The sequence below is a fragment of the Natator depressus genome, chromosome 10 (assembly GCF_965152275.1).
Source record: "Natator depressus isolate rNatDep1 chromosome 10, rNatDep2.hap1, whole genome shotgun sequence".
In the NCBI taxonomy this organism is placed as follows: domain Eukaryota; kingdom Metazoa; phylum Chordata; order Testudines; family Cheloniidae; genus Natator; species Natator depressus.
The window spans coordinates 53,698,491-53,720,502 of NC_134243.1; the positions used below are offsets into that span (position 1 = coordinate 53,698,491).

The 22,012-nt window shown below is 41.3% G+C and overlaps 1 protein-coding gene across 1 annotated transcript in view; it reads left to right on the forward strand.

The window, feature by feature from the left end:
• Nucleotides 1-22,012, forward strand: part of OTUD7A (OTU deubiquitinase 7A) — a 247,108-nt gene that overhangs the window by 172,802 nt on the left and 52,294 nt on the right. Inside the window, exons 6-8 of the mRNA XM_074966182.1 lie at nt 5,333-5,551; nt 19,169-19,270; nt 21,091-21,218. Coding sequence (XP_074822283.1) covers nt 5,333-5,551; nt 19,169-19,270; nt 21,091-21,218 — 449 coding nt within the window. The remainder of the gene's footprint in view (nt 1-5,332; nt 5,552-19,168; nt 19,271-21,090; nt 21,219-22,012) is intronic.

Here is a 22,012-nt window from a genome sequence, read left to right on the forward strand (position 1 = left end):
TGGCAACTAAATGGAAGCACTTGGGTGAGTGCGGCAGGATTTCTGGCTGTGCTCATCCCCCCACAGGTGTGTGGCCCCTCTTGGGGGTGGCAGAAGGGTGGAGACAAGGTGGCTAGCTAGGCTCACCCCGCCACAATAGAGCTGTGAGGGGCAGGAATGAGACTAGGGGGAGTAGAGGGACATTCCCAGAGTCTGGATTTTTTACATGGTGCAAAAGCCCAGGTGTAAAAGCTTACTTAAAACCAGCTTTGCATGTGGAGGACCACCTGAATGCACTTTTTTTTTCCCAGCAAGTGTGGATTCTAAAGAAGATACAAGCCTGTTGACTTTGTTCCATACATGCTGATAGAGCTTTTGTTAGATTTGCTTGTCTGGAGACAAATTAGAGACAGGCAGGTGTGACCGTGTGACTGTGTTCACACCTTACATACTATTGTAATATTTTTTGTACAAGGCATGTCTTTTGAGGTAATTTAAAAACTCAAAATTTGCTGATCAATACTATCATGGCAAAATGCATGTAGCAGCATTATATGTGAAGTTATAAACATAAGCTGAGATCATGACTAGAAGTATGTTTTCCAGAGCAGTTGGGAAAGCCACTAAATGAGTTCTTCAGAGACAAAGGGCAAGTTGACACCTCATCCAGGTGTAAACAAAGCTGATGGACCGTTGTCTGCTTAGTGGCCATTCTTTGCTGGGAAAAGGGGCTAGGGCAAAAAATCTACATTTTAGCAAAGAAAAAGCATGGAGTTCTCTTCTACACCGATTGCCCACATTGCTCCCAGCTGGAAATGCTTCTCAAAGGGGGGAGAGGACTATAAAAAATGGGCAGACACCCCAAGAGAGCCCCCTCTCTCTCTCTGCCCATTGATTCACTGCACCAGAAGGGACAAAGGAAGCAGCCATTAGATTGGGGGAGGGATCCTGACCTAAGAAGTTTGGTCAGTAAGACTGCTGCAAGTATGCGATGAGAAAACTTTGCTTTGAATTTAACATGGCTTTAAGTTAGGCATCAGTAGCATTTTATCTTTATTTTTGTAACCATTTCTGACTTTTATGCCTCGTTACTTGTACTCGCTTAAAATCTATCTCTTTGTTTTGTTGTTTTATCTAATCCAGTGTGTTTTTTAAATTGAGGTGTCTGGGAAACTCCATTCTGGGGTGGCAAGTTGTGTGCATATTACTCCTTTTAAAGAAATAAAAGACCTAATATAACTTGTACTGTCCAGGAGAGAGCTGGGCAGTACAGGACATACATTTCTGGGGGTGGGGGGGAGAAATGTATGTCCTCTACTGAGACTGGGTGAGTGTTGGGGTCACCTTGCAATATAACCAAGGCTGGTGAGAGCCAGAGTGTAACCCAAGTGTGGCTGGCAGGCTGCAGTTACACACAAACACTCAGGGTGTGGCTGGCAGGCTGTTGAGCAGCCCAGGTGGGAGCTACTTCAGCAAGGCATTGTAAGGCTCCCAAGGTTGCAGGGCAGGGATGACACAGCTGCTCATTAGTCTGGATTATACCCTGGTACGTCACAGCAGGTATCTCTGTTTCATTAATACACTGGCAGGATCACAGGGCTGTGCCCTCAGGCAGTTTACTATCCCTGCTGCCTTCCAGCAGGAATGCCATAGGAAATGCAGGACACTACGATCAGCTGACTTTAAATGTCCACTCTACATCTATCAGATTCTATGATTGCAAAGTAGCAGCGTGTCCCCAGCTAGAGACTCTCACCACTTACTCTGGGCTGCAATTCACAGGCAAATGTTCACTCCAGTGGAAGTTAATGGGGAATGAGGTTTCATTGCAGTGTGTAACCTATCCCTCGCTAACAAGCTTGCAATCTTTTCTGAGGCATCCACGATTACTTTGCATGAATGAAAAGTTATAGCATCCACAATTTCACACACCAGATGGTGCCCTGGGGTTGGGTGTTTTATACTTGGCTGTTGTCAGCCTCCTTAGAGCCGATTAACTGAGGGGAAATTAAAAGATGGAGGTTTTACTGAGTGTTGGACAATCCCTGAGACAGTAGGTTAGGGTTTCCTTGAAGAGAGGATTGGGTGCCAGAGTCAGACCTGAAAGCTGAGTGGAGTACAGCCCTGCGGGACCTTTTTCCATACCTCATGGCGGTGATTACCTACAAGAATGAAGTCAGGGGTGAAGGAGGCAGTTCAAGCAGGGGCTGGTAATGGGCAGTTCTTCAGTCACTCAGAGTGTGAAGTGGGCAGAACTTGAGACTTGGTACAGGGAACCAGTGAGGAACCCATTCGGGTGCAGTGAGACCTCCGAGAAGCGGGATTCTGGTATTGACCGTTTTTGTTTAGTGCAACACTACTAGCACCTTGAACATCCAGGGTTGTACCGGAAGTGTGGGAGTGACGCTGGGGGTGATTTGGGGTAGAGCTACATCACTATCAGGGATAATACAGGGTTCAGCAAGGAAGGATTTAGATAGGGCTTGGGCATTTGGGGATCTGCGGGAGGGAGCTGACTTCCTGACTCTGAGTGCCAACAAACGAATTAAGTTATGTCATGGAGAGTTATAATACTGCAAGGCCATGGGAAAGGCTGGGATTTGCCGTCATATACCAGTCAGACTTGTGTAGGTGCTCCTCTTTCTTCATGGGCAAGGGAATTATCTTTCAGAATGAAATTTCAGTTCATGGCAATGTCAAAAAATGCATACTGTTGAGGCTCCTCTGGTGAATTTGTTCAGGGTTGCTCTGGCTACACCCCCATCACAACTTGGAATGGGAGCCTAATACATTGAGCCTATTGATGGTAGCATTCCAATGTATACAAGGTGGAAAGCCCCTGTTGAAGATAATTCGGTAGTTTATGTGCCAAACTATCTTCATGTTTATTCCTTTCTTTAGGATCACATGAAAAACCCCAGGAGTTGGTGACTGGCTGGGTGGGCATAATATTGTGCATTTGGCCCACAGGTTCACTTCTGGGCCTCATTAGTGAGGCATCTCTGAGTTGGCATGGATGGAGGGGCACTCTACAAGGAGCAAGGGAATTAGTCAAGGAGGGGCATGCTCTGGGATCTGCTGATGCCCCTTGTTCACTCTTTGGCAGGCTGGGAGCAGGCCCTGGATTGATTATTGTTCACGTTGGTGAAAATAATTTGGGAAGTTGTAAGGGGGTTGTCTTGATAAGAGGGATTTGGGGATGAGACAAGATTTTTCTGGGGGTGGGTGTGGCAACTGTTTGGTCTGACATGTTACAGCGCAGGGTGTGGTGGGGAGCAGTGAAGCCTCCAGGGGTAGTGTTAAGACCAAGAGGTATACAAATAAGAAGGTGGCTAAATTCATAAATACCCAAGGGGGGGGTTATCCAGACATATCTTTCATGCCAAGCAAGTTATTCAGAGGATGGGGCACACCTATCCAACTGGGAAATGGGTATATTTTTGTCTGATATTAAGGAAGGAATCAGTGAATGTGTGGAGCCTGGTTGCAGGGTAAGGGACTGGGGGGAGTTCACAGCCAAATAGAATTGCTGGCACCTCCTTGTGGCAGATGTTCAGGGCAGATACTCATTATGGAAGGGATATGGTTATTGGGTAAAATGGATTGGAAAAGGATGTAAAATAAAGCATCCCTTAAGGGAGCTGAGGAAATGGGGGGTCGGGGGTTGGGCATCCTACATCTGTTTTAGCAGGGAGCCAACACCCCCTCCTGTTCTAGCTCCCTTAACTCTCTTATGAGATGGCTGGAACCAGGTTGAGGATTATGTGGAAACGATTAAGGAAATAATGATGACCTGCATTGTACAATTTATTGCCAGGTACACCCATATATTTGAAGTGGATAAAGTTGCATCTAAATAAACCACATCCATTGCCTGCTGTGTTTTTTCTGCCATGCCTGGACAATGGACCTGCCTTTAGGGAGTTTCTTCCTAAAGCCAAACAGTTAGCATTGACTTTTGCTGAAGTATGACAACTTAAACTTTTAAAATTATTTTATCTCATGCAACTGTGGGTATACTTTTTATCCATATATCCATGTCTACTCGTTTATTTTAACGCTACCAAGCTCTGGGTCTCCATGATGTTTTATGGCTATTAGTTCCACAGATGGCCTCTGTTCTGTTTTTTAAAATATCCTTTTATCAGTTTTATCGAATAACTCCTTGTGTGTGTATTGGGAGAGGTAAATTAGTGCATGATACTGACCTTCTCTTATCCATTCATCATTTTCTAAAACTCTCTCGGATCCTTCTTGCTCATTTCCTCTCTAAACCGTCTCCATCTTTTCAATATCTCTTCATACAGAAGGTTTTCCATGCCTCTAATCTTTTTTCCTCCCACTCTGTTTTTGGACTTGTTCTATTTCTGTCTTTTTGGATATAAGGTTACTGGAACTGAACATAGTGTTCCTGGTAAGGGTGTGTCATCGAACTATAATACTAGCATTATAATATTGTCAGCAGTGCTTTCTAGCCCACTCTTTGTAGATCCCTATGTTTTGTTTGCCTTGCTGACCTCTCCTCTGTACATTGAGTAGATGTTTTCATTGAATTTCAATAAGGATTTATAGCAAAATAGGACAAAGGGTCCCATTGTTTGTTTGTTTTTGTGGTTTTGGTTTTTTATAAAATAAGGTTCTTCCTTAATATAGGCTTGCAATATTCTTCATTCTTTGTGAACTGCCTGTTATTCCTAGGATCAGGGCATATAAAGCGAACTTGTCTTTATAGCAGAATAATGATGTTGAGATTACTTCTGAGTCAACTTTTGAGATTAAAGCAGAATGTGGTATGTTTGATGTTTGGAGTGATGTGAGATGATGGTTGTGTGCTGAATTTCATTTGATCCTTAACAAGTTAACCAAACTTAAGGGTTTGAAATATATAATAGTTATGGTCTGTCACAATCTACTAGTATATATTTCTTCAAATAAATCCTTGAACACAATTCTCCAAAACCCAATTCTACAGAAACACTTCTTTCACCAGTCATTGTTTTAAAAGTTAATCTCTCCAGTCAGAGCCATATTAATCTGTAATGTGCACAACTTCAGAGTAGGAACCATGTGTTCTTTTATGTTTGACAGTGCCCAGCAAAATGGTGGTAAATAACAATAATAATAAATAGTAAGTCCTCAAATGATGGAAATGGAGGTGCATTTGGAATGAGTTCATTTGTTGATAAAATACCATCATAGGAAAGACGGGGAGGCATTCTTCCTGGTCTCATATGTCAATTGTACCACCACCTTCCACTTGCCTATTGTTAGGATGAAGAAAGTATTGTCATAAAATCATGACTCTTGTTGTAATGTTCTTACTTCCCTCAATCTATCTTGGGTTCCTCCACAGAAAAACGACTCTCCAGAGGTATTTCTCATGCCAGCTCAGCCATAGTCTCCCTTGCTCGATCACATGTAGCAAATGAATGCAGCAATGAACAGTTTCCTTTGGAGATGCCTATATACACATTCCAGCTACCAGATCTTAGCGTGTACAGTGAAGATTTCAGAAGCTTCATTGAACGTGACTTAATCGAACAGGCAACAATGGTTGCTTTGGAACAAGCAGGTGAGTGAATGCTCTGGATGGCAGCAGTTGTGTGATCTGACACTTGGTTTAACATTCTTCGATCACACTTCATTACTGCAGCTAGCACATCCTGCACCAGAAATAAATGTGAGCAATCAAAAACAAATACTGTGTTCTTTGGAATATCACCTGCAGTTCCCAGCTCCATCTTTAAGTCTCTGCAGTAATTAGTGGCAGATTGGTTTAATAAAACAGGGAAACTGAGATAGAAAAGAGGAGAGGAGGGGAAGGAGAATGATAGGCCAGGAGAGTGAGACTGATCAGGGGGAGGGAAAGGGGAGAGAATGCTGTAACCCATTGAATGCCATCAGTCAGTAGAGTTTGGGATCATTTATAGCACTATCCTTGTGGCGCAGTTTCCCCATCTATAAAATGGGGATAATGATGTTTATTTGCTTTGTGAAGTGCTTTGAGCTATAAAGATTAAATGAAGCATAAAATAGAGAGATTTATGATTTTTATATATGTGTGTGTGTGTATATATAAAAATCATAAATATTAGTTAGGTCCCATATTAAATCTACATTTAAAAGTTGCATGTGAAATTGAATTTAAAACTAGCAAAAAATGTTTAAGAACATTCCATTGTAAATAATATTTAATGAATGAGAGACTCTGAGGTGGAAGTTAGATAGCAACATGCTGTTGAGAGACAGCCAGGGTTTCAATCCTGGCTCTGCTGATGACATTTGGAGGTTGTCATAATTTGAGAGACAGTGGGCATAGCTGCGAACTCCAAGGAGCGCCAAAGACCGCACTCCTTGTATGAGCCCCCTGCATCTCTTGCTTCAAATGCCCACTCCTCACTCTGCCTTGTCTCATTCTTAGGCTCTAATGAGCTTCCAAGTAAATTGCTTCACTAGCCACTGTAAGAGTAGTGCTTACTCAAGTGTACTCCTTCTGCATTGGCATAAATGGAACATCAGTGTCACTCATTGCAGCTATGTCTCTTATCTTTCCTTAATCTTACATCAAAACCTTTACATTTTGAAACGCATTTTGTCAGTTGGGTAGGATTTGCCCCAGAATTTAAAGGGCATTGTATCAGAAACAGTTAGTGTAAAGTTTTTTCTTCTTCCTCTACACTGAAAATTCTGTCATGTTTGATTTGCTTACATCGCAGTTTTACAGGGTGGTGTACATGGTGTCATGTCATTTTAAAAATGTGTAGTAAGCCATTTGTTAAAATATGGAGTTAATTGATTCTATAACATGTGTGCACTAGAAGAAATTTACTTCTGAAAATCAAGAGAAATTACATGTAATAAAGCCTTAACCTTACAGTATGGAATCTGCACTGAGCAGTACTGTCTTCTGCTGATACAGCACCTTTTGCACAACATAGTAAACATTTTTCCTAATACAACATATTTTATAATGGATCTATTTGCAATGACTTATTTTAAAATGCTATATTTTCATTTAATACACAGTTATTGGCTCAAGATGGAGTGAACTGGAAGCCCAAATCCAAATAGTACAGGGGCATGGGGTATATAAAATCCAGACCCAAACATGTATCTAAATTTCACAATTACAGATGACCAGGTAATGAGCAAAACGCTGAATATGAACAGCACTGAACTTTGAATGGGGGATGTTGAAATCCAGATCTGAATTTTGCAGCTCAGCCCCATGAGTAGTTATAACTAAAACTTACTGAAAATAGAGACGGACAACCATTAGAGTAGAATGAATACTGATTCAAATTGTTGACCAAGAATCAAACTGAATCCAAACTAAAACTGTTTTGTGAAGTTCAAAAGTATTTAATACATATTTTTCTTTTTCATTTTCTCATATCTCTGCACCCCTTTGGGTTTGGGCCAATCGCAGAAGTAAAAATTCCAGTTCAATTTTTATTCAAGTGAATATTTATGAATGATTCTTTGAGTTATTTCCCCAGCTCTAGTCAACCATAAAATCAGATGACTGTAATTAGAAGCTTCCTGATGGTGCAAAATAGCAGCCATACTAAAGAAAGAGTTTCATTTCACTCATTACATTCAGTACATTGGCTCAGCTGTTCATGACACACGAAAGAAGAAAACAAATGATCTTAGAATATGCTCATCCTTTTGCACAGCTCCATTTTTATACCTCTTTTTAAGTTAATATAGAAATTAATTATGATTAGACCAATGATTAAAACTATGTGCTACAACTTAATACAATGGGCAAACAATACAGGAATAAACAGTGATTTCTAGATAGACTGTTAGTTTTGTGAATTTTTCTATAGCTGTAGGAAATGTTTAACAAATCATAGAATCATAGAATATCAGGGTTGGAAGGGACCTCAGGAGGTCATCTAGTCTAACCCCCTGCTCAAAGCAGGACCAATCCCTGACTAGATCATCCCAGCCAGGGCTTTGTCAAGCCTGACCTTAAAAACCTCTAAGGAAGGAGATTTCACCACCTCCCTAGGTAACGCATTCCAGTATTTCACCACCCTCCTAGTGAAAAAGTTTTTCCTAATATCCAACCTAAACCTTCCCCACTGCAACTTGAGACCATTACTCCTCATTCTGTCATCCGCTACCACTGAGAACAGTCTAGATCCATCCTCTTTGGAACCGCCTTTCAGGTAGTTGAAAGCAGCTATCAAATCCCCCCTCATTCTTCTCTTCTGCAGACTAAACAATCCCAGCTCCCTCAGCCTCTCCTCGTAAGTCATGTGTGCCAGTCCCCAAATCATTTTTGTTGCCCTCCACTGGACGTTTCCCAGTTTTTCCACATCCTTCTTGCAGTGTGGGGCCCAAAACTGGACACAGTACTCCAGATGAGGCCTCACCAATGTCGAATAGAGGGGAACAATCACGTCCCTCGATCTGCTGGCAATGCCCCTACTTATACATCCCAAAATGCCATTGGCCTTCTTGGCAACAAGGGCACACTGTTGACTCATATCCAGCTTCTCATCCACTATAACCCCTAGGTCCTTTTCTGCAGAACTGCTGCCTAGCCATTCGGTTCCTAGTCTGTAGCGGTGCATGGGATTCTTCCGTCCTAAGTGCAGGACTCTGCACTTGTCCTTGTTGAACCTCATCAGATTTCTTTTGGCCCAATCCTCTAATTTGTCTAGGTCCCTCTGTATCCTATCCCTGCCCTCCAGCGTATCTACCTCTCCTCCCAGTTTAGTGTCATCTGCAAACTTGCTGAGGGTGCAATCCACACCATCCTCCAGATCATTTATGAAGATATTGAACAAAACCGGCCCCAGGACCGACCCTTGGGGCACTCCACTTGATACCGGCTGCCATCTAGACATGGAGCCATTGATCACTACCCGTTGAGCCCGACAATCTAGCCAACTTTCTACCCACCTTATAGTGCATTCATCCAGCCCAAACTTCTTTAACTTGCAGACAAGAATACTGTGGGAGACTGTGTCAAAAGCTTTGCTAAAGTCAAGAAACAATACATCCACTGCTTTCCCTTCATCCACAGAACCAGTAATCTCATCATAGAAGGCAATTAGATTAGTCAGGCATGACCTTCCCTTGGTGAATGCATGCTGACTGTTCCTGATCACTTTCCTCTCGTGTAAGTGCTTCAGGATTGATTCTTTGAGGACCTGCTCCATGATTTTGCCAGGGACTGAGGTGAGGCTGACTGGCCTGTAGTTCCCCGGATCCTCCTCCTTCCCTTTTTTAAAGATGGGCACTACATTAGCCTTTTTCCAGTTGTCCGGGACCTCCCCCCGATCACCATGAGTTTTCAAAGATAATGGGCCAATGGCTCTGCAATCACATCCGCCAACTCCTTTAGCACTCTCGAATGCAGTGCATCCGGCCCTATGGACTTGTCCAGCTTTGCTAAATAGTCCCGAACCACTTCTTTCTTCACAGAGGGCTGGTCACTTCTTCCCCATGCTGTGCTGCCCAATGCAGCAGTCTGGGAGCTGACCTTGTTTGTGAAGACAGAGGCAAAAAAAGCATTGAGTACATTAGGTTTTCCACATCCTCTGTCACTAGGTTGCCTCCCTCATTCAGTAAGGGGCCCACACTTTCCTTGACTTTCTTCTTGTTGCTAACATACCTGAAGAAACCCTTCTTGTTACTCTTAAATCTCTTGCTAGCTGCACCTCCAGGTGTGAATTGGCCTTCTTGATTTCACTCCTGCATGCCTGAGCAATATTTTTATACTCTTCCCTGGTCATTTGTCCAATCTTCCACTTCTTGTAAGCTTCTTTTTTGTGTTTAAGATCAGCAAGGATTTCACTGTTAAGCCAAGCTGGTCGCCTGCCATATTTACTATTCTTTCTACATATCGGGATGGTTTGTCCCTGTAACCTCAATAAGGATTCTTTAAAATACAGCTAGCTCTCATTGATTCCTTTCCCCCTCATGTTATTCTCCCAGGGGATCCTGCCCATCAGTTCCCTGAGGTTGTCAAAGTCTCCTTTTCTGAAGTCCAGGGTCCGTATTCTTCTGCTCTCCTTTCTTCCCTGTGTCAGGATCCTGACTCAACCATCTCATGGTCACTGCCTCCCAGGTTCTCATCCACTTTTGCTTCCCCTACTAATTCTTCCCGGTTTGTGAGCAGCAGGTCAAGAAGAGCTCTGCCCCTAGTTGGTTCCTCCAGGACTTGCACCAGGAAATTGTCCCCTACACTTTCCAAAAACTTCCTGGATTGTCTGTGCACCGCTGTATTGCTCTCCCAGCAGATATCAGGGTGATTGAAGACTCCCATGAGAACCAGGGCCTGCGATCTAGTAACTTCCGTTAGTTGCTGGAAGAAAGCCTTGTCCACCTCATCCCCCTGATCCAGTGGTCTATAGTAGACTCCCACCACGACATCACCCTTGTTGCTCATGCTTCTAAACTTAATCCAGAGACACTCAGGTTTTTCTGCAGTTTCATACCGGAACTCTGAGCAGTCATACTGCTCTCTTACATATAGTGCAACTCCCCCCACCTTTTCTGCCCTGCCTGTCCTTCCTGAACAGTTTATATCCATCCATGACAGTACTCCAGTCATGTGAGTTATTCCACCAAGTCTCTGTTATTCCAATCACATCGTAGTTCCTTGACTGTGCCAGGACTTCCAGTTCTCCCTGCTTGTTTCCCAGGCTTCTTGCATTTGTGTAAAGGCACTTGAGATAACTTGCTGTTTGTCCTGCTTTCTTAGTATAAGGCAGGAGCCCTCCCCTTTCGCATTCTCCTGCTCGTGCTTCCTCCCAGTATCCCGCGTCCCCACTTACCTCAGGGCTTTGGTCTCCTTCCCCCGGTGAACCTAGTTTAAAGCCCTCCTCACTAGGTTAGCCAGCCTGCTTCCGAAGATGCTCTTCCCTCTCTTCGTTAGGTGGAGCCCATCTCTGCCTAGCACTCCTCCTTGGAACACCATCCCATGGTCAAAGAATTCAAAGCCTTCTCTCTGAAACCACCTGCGTAGCCATTCGTTGACTTCTACGATTCGACAGTCTCTATCCAGGCCTTTTCCTTCTACGGGGAGGATGGACGAAAACACGACTTGCGCCTCAACTTCCTTTATCCTTCTTCCCAGAGCCACATAGTCCACAGTGATCTGCTCAAGGTCATTCTTGGCAGTATCATTGGTGCCCACGTGGAGAAGTAGGAAGGGGTAGCGATCCAAGGGCTTGATGAGTCTCGGCAGTCTCTCCAACACATCGTGAATCCTAGCTCCTGGCAAGCAGCAGACTTCTCGGTTTTCCCGGTCGGGGTGGCAGATAGATGACTCAGTCCCCCTGAGGAGAGAGTCCCCGACCACCACCACCCGCCTCCTCCTCTTCGGAGCAGAGGTCGTGGAACCCCCATCCCCAGGACAGTGCATCTCATGCCTTCCAATCGGCGGAGTCTCCTTCTGTTCCTTTCCCTCAGATGTATCATCTAGTCCACTCTCCGCATTAGTACCTGTGGAGAGAACATGAAAACGGTTGCTTACCTGTATCTGCACTGCTGGTACATGAACGCTCCCCTTTCTTCTTCTGGAGGTCACATGCTGCCAAATTTCTTCACCGTCCTCCTGTCCCTGCTGCGCGGCCTGCTCTGAATCTTCAGAACATTGTGCCCATAGAAGCATATCCTGACATCTGTCCAGGAAATCTTCAGTTTCTCTTATGCAACACAGGGTTGATACTTGTTTCCCTCATTGCCATGGTGAAAGGTAAACAACGGACCCTCAAGAAACAAACAAACCATTCATAGTAAGCTTTAAAAGTTCAGGTCAGTCATTTTATGATAATACCTAAGGCAAGGTCACAATCCTGCACTGAGTACCTGCACTGAGTACCCGGCACCTTCATAGTTCTCAGTGCACAATCAGGGCCATATTTGGTTCATATCAACCATTTGTGCAGGGGCATAGTGAGATTTAATCACACAATTAAGCTTCCACATCTCATGAGAAATCTATATTGTAGCGGGTCTTTGAGCCTCTCTTCATGATTAATTCATGAAAGTACATCTTGAAATTTGGTCTCATTTTATGAGAGACAAGTTTATATATCTTTCATGCACTGACTATAACTTTGTCTAATAAGGAATCTAAACCTTGAAAAGCAGCATTTCATAACTGCTGTGGGGAAAAAAATTAAATCTCTAATTTTAATTTTAATTTATGACTGGTTTGGGCTTGTAAGTCAGCCATGAAAGTCATTTGAAAAAATATACCTAAAGTAAATAATATACTGTGCGGGTTTTAATAAACACATTAATCTGATGAATGAAGCATGAAATGAGTACATCTGTACTGGTTCTATAATATTCAATTTAAACTTTGACTTAGATTTTAAATTAATGTAATGAATGTTTAATAAATATACACAATTTTATAGAAATATAAGTAGCATCCATAGCATCTGAGTACAATACAGTGAAAACTGCTGCAAGAGAAGACTAGATCCTCAGTCCTACTACACTGTCTTTGCCCAACTCTGGTTATATATAGGGCCCATAAAATCATTTCTATTTGCCACTTGAGAAATACCCAGTTACGTACAGCCACAACTGCTGCTCTGCACTATAATCATCTGATGTACAAATTATATGGTGCTCTATTGTTGGATGTACATTGGTGCATTTTCTGTTTGTTGTTACAGTTAGTAGATGAGACAAGGGGAAGAGGAGGAGTGGGGTTATCATCCAGTCAGTAGCAGCACTCAGAATTTTTACCACAAGTCTTTCATGTGAATATACAACAACATTAAATGGTTAAATAGCCTGCTTCCCTAGCTGAGTATGGGTTGATTTCTCAGTACCAACTAACAGAGGAAGGGCAGGGAAAGCAATATAAGCTGGCTCCTTCCACCATCAACTCCGTAATCCACCCAGTTCCATAGACCTCCCATAAAACAGCAGAAAACACCATTGTCAAACTTTTGTAGTGTTTCTTAGGCACTTTGTTTTAATTACTGTTTCTCTCTGAAAACCAAATTGAGACCCAGTGTAAGCAGAAGCAGTCTATAGGGCTGATCACAGAATACGTCTACACTGCCAAAAATGACCCCCAGCAGCTAGTTTCAAAGCCCAGATCAGCTGACTCGGGCTTGTGCTATGGGGCTCAAAATAGCAATGTAGTAGTTCAGGCTTGGGCTGGAGCCCAGACTTCAAGACCCTCCTCCTCTCGCCAAGTTCAGAGCCCAGGCTCCAGACTGAACCCAGATGTGTACACTGATTATATTAGCCTCATAGTGCAAGTCCCATAAGCCCAAGTCAGTTGACCCTGGCTCTAACACTCATTGCTGCAGAGGGGTTTTTGCTGTATAGATGTATCCTAGATACAAAGGTTGACATTGTTCTCCTATGTCTTATTAACTCAATTATTGTTTATAGGTAACTGCAGAATAGTATTTCACAAGCATGGTGACAATTAACGCTCATATGTTTGAGCGCAGGTCTAGTGCTTTATATTAAACAGTGGCTACATTGCATTCCATTATCCTTAAAGGAAATGGGATTTCTATCCTGAATTGCAAAAAGATAGAACTGCAAACAGTGTGGAAAATAACCCTGGGATTTTGTTGTTGTTGTTGCAGTCCTGAGTGCCAACCTCCAATGGCTGACCGTTTGGATAACAACAGCACTGCTTTCCAAATGTGGACTAAATGATAGGAATCAGATTACACAACAAATTTCTGTACTGTTTCATCTAAGATTGAAGATGTCTCTCTGGACTGGTTTTGGTTTGTTTTTTCTAGTTTAAGAGAAAGTCATGATGGGATTTGCTGTTCTAAGTTAGTCAAAGAAAGGCTGACAAAAAAGCGGGGGGACATTTTCACAAAATGCAGGCTTTTCACTAATGTCAATATTCAAAACATTCAACCAGCTGTTGCTATTTATATATAATCTTATCTAATGGGTAGAAGTGGTGGATACCAACATTTGACTTGTGTGCCAGGTCACACAAGAATTTGTGGAGGATTATCAGTAGTGGATGAGAGTCCTTTTGAGGCTGAGAAGACTTGAGTACTAGACTTGTTTTGCAAGCAAAAGGTATTATTTTGGGGCTTACTCTTTTGCAGGGGGAGGTGGAGAAATAACTTGTCTGGAGAAGTGAAAGGAAAGCAGTTTTTTCATGAGATGAAACATCTAGTATTGCAGTGGTCTGAAGGGGCAGCCTAAAAGCAGATTATCTAAAAGTTTGAGATAGGTTGCTGCAAATATCACAAGCCAAGAGAGTTTATTAGCAGACAGTCACTGGTCAGCATTATCTAGAATTATATGAGAATGCTCTAGATCAGTGGTTTTCAACCTTTTTTTCATTTGTGGACCCCTAAAAATTTTCGAATGGCGGTGTGGGCCCCTATGGAAATCTTATACATAGTCTGCAGATCCCCAGGGTTCCGCAGACCACAGGTTGAAAACTGCTGTTCTATGGTAACGACAACCTTTTGCAGAGCCCTTAGACGTAGTCTACAGACCTCCAAGGCTCTGCAGACCACAGGTTGAAAATCACTGCTCTAGACTGAATTGCCCACCTTTACCCCTCTATATTATTGTCCCTATGTATTGCCTGTTTCTTGAAATGGTTTATATTTATTTTCTTACTGTGTGTGTGTAGTGACTTTACATATCTGGGAGTCCATATTTGCCCTGAAGGGACTCAGGGTGCAATCTAGCTCTAGTGTGAAACTGTTTTCCAGTGTTGTTGAGGGCACTTCAGGAGTAATTCCTCCTTTCCCCCTGCTGAGAGACATAATTTATAAGTGACTATGCATCAAGTCCATGCAAGCTGCTAGACATTAATTCTGCATAAATAAGGCTGTAAACACATTTCATTTCTTGCTCTGGTTTCGCCTTCCAAGAAAATATAAAATCAAGAATAAAATAGGGCAGGAACATGTAACTGAGGCATAGTACACACACACTCCATAGAGGTTCTTTAATATCATACATTCCAACTGTTGCATTGAATTAGGACTGCTCTTATGTGTAGCAATGACCTTGCAATAGAGTGGGTAAGGGATATTTCATAATGTACCTCAATAAAGTTGAAAGCAAAAACAGCACATTAGTCTTTGTAAAGGTCAGTCTTTTAACACAGTCCATTTTGTTGCCTATTTTGATCTTGTGTCTGCATTTTTAATGGAGTTTTGTGTGAGAGGACATTAAGGATTATGATTGCACATCTAATACATTCTTGCATTATACAGTCTACAGCATATCAAATCATGATGCTTCTGTGGCCCAATCTTTCCAGCTTGCTGGCCAAACATATTATTTCAGAAAGGTTAAGAGGCTCCAAATCAATACTGTGGAATGCACTCCCTGCCTTGTTCTGCATTTGCTTTGGGCCACTCAGGCAATGCGAATGAAGCTAAAACCATCCACAAGTCTTCTGCTGCTGATCTCCCCTAGCAACGAGAGTCCCAGTAGGTACATATCTCGGATGTAGCTAGTCTTAACATGTCCCTCTCTGCAGCCAGTGGTGCAATGGGCATTTTGGAAAGCGGTGTATTGGAGGTAAGAAGGAAAGTGTCCAAAGCACATTTAGACTATCCCTGGCCCACATGTGTTCTCAGGGGTCAGTTGGTAGCTGGTACAAGTTAGAACAGTCCCCAGGCAACTTGTTGTTGTTCTCCTCTTTTCCCCTTTCACTCAGCTACCCAGGATAGCTGTATGGGGAAGGGGTACTTTGCTAGCCAGTCAGTTCTTGTCTCTCTCTCCCTTGGGTGACTACAGCGCAGCAAAGAATCAGGAAACAGAGCAGCCAGAATGTCTTAGGTGATGGCTCGGGATTGCTTTCCAATTCATAGTCAAATATACTTTTTCTTCTTAACACAGTCAGCTTTGAGGGTTACAAGTGGTTGCTGGGCTACAACTTGGACACCTCTCTAATCCATAAGATAAAATTTCGGGAATGTCACTCTGTGTGTCATTCTGAAGCCTACAATATCTGTAGTCACCTGATCTGGTCCAGAGACCCTGGGCTTAACCTGTCCACAGGGACCAGCTACCCTGTGACAGTTAGTGTCCAAAATAAAGTTTTAACTATGTCACGAAATGAGCAATGGTCCTGTAAAGCTTCTACTGAGCTCTCTATCAAGTCATGTTTACTCTCAAGGAGTTAGTTTCCAAAAGAGCGGTAGAGGTATTAGTATAATTTTTGCTATTGCACTTCATCAGATAGCAGTGGCTTTTTAAGCAGAACTATTAAGTGGTGCTTTGTACCTTTAAAAATTAAATAATAAAAATTCAGAGGCAAAAGAGGCAGGATTCCAGAGGCAGGATGACCACACTGGCAGGCTACAAGCATAGGTGCTAGAACTAGCAGTGGGGGGGGTGCTATTGCACCCTCTGAGTTGAAGTGGTTTCCTTATCTACAGGGTTTACAGTTTTGTTCAATAGCTCTCAGCACCCCCACTATAAAAATTGTTCCAGCACCCTTGGCTACAAGTGAGTCAAGTGTGGCACTATCACAGCGTTTAACTGTCCCTCTCAGGAGATGAGTCCCACTGTGAAGATGTGAGAAAGGGGGAGCTGAACATACATCTAAAACATCTATTATGAAACCAATCAACTGTGAAGGTGCAAGTGGTGGCATCTGGTGGTGTCTGAATGAAAGACAAACTGAATATATTACAACAGAGAGAGAGAAGTCTAGCTTGTTCTTAATACTGTCTTGCAAAAACAGAAATAAACCAGTCTGAAAGATACCCATTTCCATATGGGACTTCACTTAAGCTGCTTTTCTAACTCCCTCCCCCAAAATCTATGTAATTGGTAGATGAATGTAATGGTTAGGCTGAAAGAATAGCAGTGCAGTGGTTTCTATTAAAGGCCTCTTTATTGCCAAAATAATCCGATGCAGATGTGTCAATATTTTATAAACCACAGACTTGTTAATATCAACTGAAAAATCAGCCACAAGCTGACTGAAAAGAAAGAGATCACTTCGTGCTCATAGAAGGAATGGCTATTGATGGATGGAATGACTATCAATCTACAGAGATGTCCTCCAATGGTAATCAAATGCCCCTAGATCTACTGTAAACATTTATGAACGCCAAACTTTAGGGTTTTAAATTAGCAGTTTCCTGGTCTGTGTTGAAGTGCAATTGAGCCGTCCCTTAAGAAATACGTAGGTCTTGCATGTTTTAGGTGTTTGTAAGTCTACTTAAAGTGCTTTAACTTATCACTGGTGTATTAATACCAAAATATTCTGTACAAGGCAGGTGACAGGTTGTTATTTCACAGCCCATAGAAACAGGAGTTGCTAAAAACAATAACTCGTTATTTCCAGTGTTATCTCTCCCAAAGCTATCCAGTGGCTCTTTAAATTAAGCTACTCATTTGCACATTTAATTTTGAAAAGACTGGTTTGGGTTGTTAAGCGTGTACCAACTGGCTTTTGAATTCCTGTAGGATTACCAAATTCATTTAGTAATCGATCTACAGTACATTTATTGTGTATTGTACAGTAACTCTTAATCCTGAATGTTTTAATTGAAATTTAATTAGATAGTTATGGTCTGATAATGAAATAATTGATTATTAAAGACACATTTATTGATGCTCACCAAAACTATTGTATGTGCTGTTTGTATGCTTCTATTACTGCACGCAAGCTTCAGTATATTTATTTGTAATAACAACATTAACAGGCAATAAGCATCTGATTACATGATTTCAAACTTTTATTTGAGAGCCTTAATTTTAAAAGCATTGCCAGCTATCCTAATACTATAGATATTTTTTCATCTTCTCTTGCAAATGGATTGTGTGTATGTAGTATTTTTAAAGAAAGTTATTTTAAAATAGCTATACACTGTTATAACATGCAAAAATAGTGGTGTGGGAAAATCATGCCACTGATTTGTGCAAAACAATTTCCTTATCCAAATTGCTGCTCATCTCATCAGTATCATTTCCAGAAGGAGGAGAGGATAAAGCCAGGAAAAGACATTGTAAGCATATGTTAATTGATTGATCAGCCACCAACTGCTGACTTCATTACCTATGGTATTAATTGCAATTTTCACAACTGACAGCCTTTCACAAAGGATGTGGGGAAATGCAAAAACTAAACAAATTATTAGTAATCACCTGCCCCATAGTGTTTTTACAATAACTAGTTCTGATCCCTTTGTTTACATAAAGAACATAAAGGTGCCCATTTAACACAAAAGAAATAATATCTGAAAACATGCTCCACCCAGTTGGCATACATAAATCTGTGAGCCAGGAATTCTGAGTTTCTAGTCGTAGCTTTGACACTGGCTCACCCGCTCTGCTTTAATTATGTCACTTAGGGGCAAATTTTCAAAGGTATGTAGGTGTCTAAAGATGCAGATGGGCACCTAGTGGGATTTTCAAAAGTGCTTGAGCAGGTGCCTAACCTGCTTTGATGCTTTTAAAAATCACATTTGGAGCTTGTCTGTATATTTAAGTGTCTAAATACCTTTGACAATATGGCCCTTAACATCTCTGTATCTCATTTTTACCATCTGCAAAATCTACCTCATAGGGTATTGCAGGGATAAACTAGTTAATATTTGTAAAAGGTGAAAAGCTAAATAAAAATATTGACCGTGGGCTGGACTCCGCTCTCATTTACAGTCATTCTACATTGGTATAACTACTGATTTCAATTGACTTATCATGATTTGCATTAGTGTGAGAGAGAGGAAAATCAGGCCTGAAAACATTCCACTAATTCATTCTCCAGCATTTAGTCAAAAGTAAAAACAGAATCTTTGTATACTGGATCTGACTTACCTAGGATATATGCTTTGTCTGAGTAACACAAGTGGAACGCTTTTGTCTTATTAGATGTTTTTTGTAACAATGCAGTCTGTCTTCTGTTTATATGGTGCCAATGACCATTAAATTAAACACAGTATTTGAGGATAGCATAAAAAATTTAATCCAAAGTACTCTTGCTGTATTTCATTTCAGCCTTGGGCATATTTGGAGAATGTTTTCAATGTGATTTCCCCACCATCTCTTCCTATCACAACTTCTTCCTTTCTTCAACTTCTGGTTTTGCGAGTAGGGTTACATGGGGAGGATGGACTTGCAATTGGCTCTGAAAACCTCCAGAGTTATCCATTATCCCTGTATCCTCGTACATATGTGTGTTCAACCTGCTTTAACACATACTCTCCTGTTTTAACAGACACTTTCTTTACAGGTCGACTGAACTGGTGGTCCACAGTGTGTACAAGTTGCAAACGTCTTCTTCCGTTGGCTACAACAGGTGATGGAAACTGCCTTTTACATGCTGCCTCATTAGGTAAGGGAATGTCTGGATTAGCTGCTTCTGCTACATAAAACCTTTTCTTGAAGGTTTGCTACTTTCCTCTTTTTCCATCATAGGTTTTTGGGTGCAAAGGCTTTTTGCTAAAAGGGTGCCTCTTTGGGTACATCCACTCTGCAAATAAAACCCTGTAGCAGCTAGTCTCAGAGTCCAGGTCAACTGACTTGGGCTCACGCTGTGGGGCTAAAAATAGCAGTATAGATGTCTCGCTTGGGCTGAAGCCCAGACTCTGAAACCCAGCAAGTAGGGAGGGTCTCTTTTTAGCCCTGTAGTGTGAGGCCCCCATGCCTGAGTCATTTGACCTGGATTCTGAGACACTCGGTCACTGTTTTTTTTTTCTTTCTTTGTTTCTGGAGGAGGGTTTTGCAGTGTAAACATACCTTAATATAAGGCTGATACACTCTATTCTTCAGCTTCTCCCTGTAGCAATGTTTGCGATAAGTATCTATCTATACATGATGAAGGTAGAAGTTTTCAGCTTGCTTTGTAAAATGGAATTGAAACAGCAAGATAAAACCTAGCCTCTAAGCTAGTGTACATTTTCTATAATGGGCCTGTTGCCTTCCATGGGATTTTGGCTGCATCATAAACACAGGTTCAAGCCCATAATCCTCTGGTGTTTGTTAAACGTGCATCCTACTATCATTAAGACTACAAATGCAAATATTCTTGGTGTGTCCCGTCTTTGGAAAGGATAATTGTGTGGATGAGAGAGATTAAGGTAAATTACACTCTTTCCTATGTATTTACCATTGATTCAAAGCCACTGCAAAGTTTTGTACAAAGGGCACCAAAAGAAAGCCCTGTGACTACACACGTGGAAGTGTAATATGCTGTTTATTTCCTAATAATCGCTTTTGTGCTGAAATAGTGCACCAGTAAGACTCAAAAAAGTGACCTTTCTCTTAAAAGTATGGTTATTTTGTAATCATTTTGCAATGTCATTTTGTTTTTGAAACATAAAGTAAGAAATAACAAGAAAACAGATTTGAATACTCTGAAAGTGTCTTTTATAAATAGCGTTGTTTATCCAATTCATCTCAGCTACAAGGGATTGTAAATTATTTACAGCAGTTGGTCAGGGCATTTTGACTTGCACACTTTGGAACAAAAATATTTAATGCCAATGGCTAGCAGCATAATAAATTAAACATGGCTGCCTACGGGTCCTTGTCATGGTGAGATCTCTGACTCTTTTTTATTATAGGTTACTATTCTCACGTACATGACGACATATATTTTTGTTATCTTAAGAGTTTGGAAGCCTATGGCTGCTTGTATTTTTAGGCTTCCAATAGTCATGAGTGCCTGACTCTTTACTGGGACTTAAATACCAATGGACATGTATCATCTCTGCTGTATGACAGTGCAAGCCTGTGGGTGTCTGTGTTTGAGATAGCCACAAGTGCCTGTCGTTATCCTTAGCACTCTGATGCCTGCACATTCAATTAACTCTGGAGCTAAAATGAAGACCTGTGCATTGAATGTTCATTTCCTTATAGCAATGTTGAAGTCATGCAAAAACAAAATTACCAGACAACTCAAAGCCGTAGTCATTTCTTAACCAGAATTTAAACTTTGCTAGAATTCAGCATTATTCTTCATTAGCCTATTTAGGCTGACAATTTTCATTAGGAAAGCTTGAAAGTAATGAATAGGAATCATTAGCTAGTAAGATTTATAATGTGCACTGCTTTTTTTTTTTTTTTTTGAGCAATGTTATTTGTGTTTCATACAACTGATTGTTTCTATTTCATAACTGGATCTTTGTTATTCACTGCATTTTTGCGCTCTAGGGATGTGGGGATTTCATGACAGGGACCTTGTGTTACGTAAAGCACTCTACACCATGATGAGAAGTGGAGCTGAAAGGGAAGCATTGAAGAGAAGATGGAGATGGCAACAGACACAACAGAATAAAGAGGTCTGTGTGGCCTAGAGAGTTTAAACCATTGTGTAGCTGATATAATTTAGGGCAACATTTTTATTCCTACCTCTGAGGTTCTATGAAAAAGCTTTTGCTCTTACCAAATTCCTTGTGCATCTATTTTTCACACATAGACAAATATTTCTGCATGAAAATCAGGAATGCAAAAGCAGATGAATGTATACACCCGAAAAGTTACATGTGCATAGCCTTACACCTACAAAATCTAAGGCTGGTTTCGGGTCACCTGAATATTTGGGGCTCCAAATTTAAATATATTATTTATGGAGGTGTCAAATGATTAAAGAATAATCACAATTCATTGTGAGATTTAAAAAAAGTTTTGTTTTTTTTACATAACTGCACTCAAAAACAAAACAATGTAAAACTTTAGAGCCTACAAATCGAAGAATGAAGGGCCATAGGAATGTTTAGCGCATCTGGCACATAAATACTTTGCAACACCAGCTACAACAGTGCCATGCAAATGCCTGTTCTCACTTTCAGGTGACGTAAATAAGAAGCAGGCAGCATTATCTCCCATAAATGTAAACAAGCTTGGTTGTCTGAGTGATTAGTTGAACAAGAGGTAGGACTGAGTAGACTTATAGGAGGTGAACTGAAAAATACTAGTTCTTTAATTTCTTTTTTACAGTCCAAGTATTTGCAATCAAAAATAATAATATAAAGTGAGCACTATACACTTTGTATTCTGTGTTGCTTTCTGAAATCAATATATTTGAAAATGTAGAAAAACATCCACAAATATTTATAATAAATTTAAATTGGTA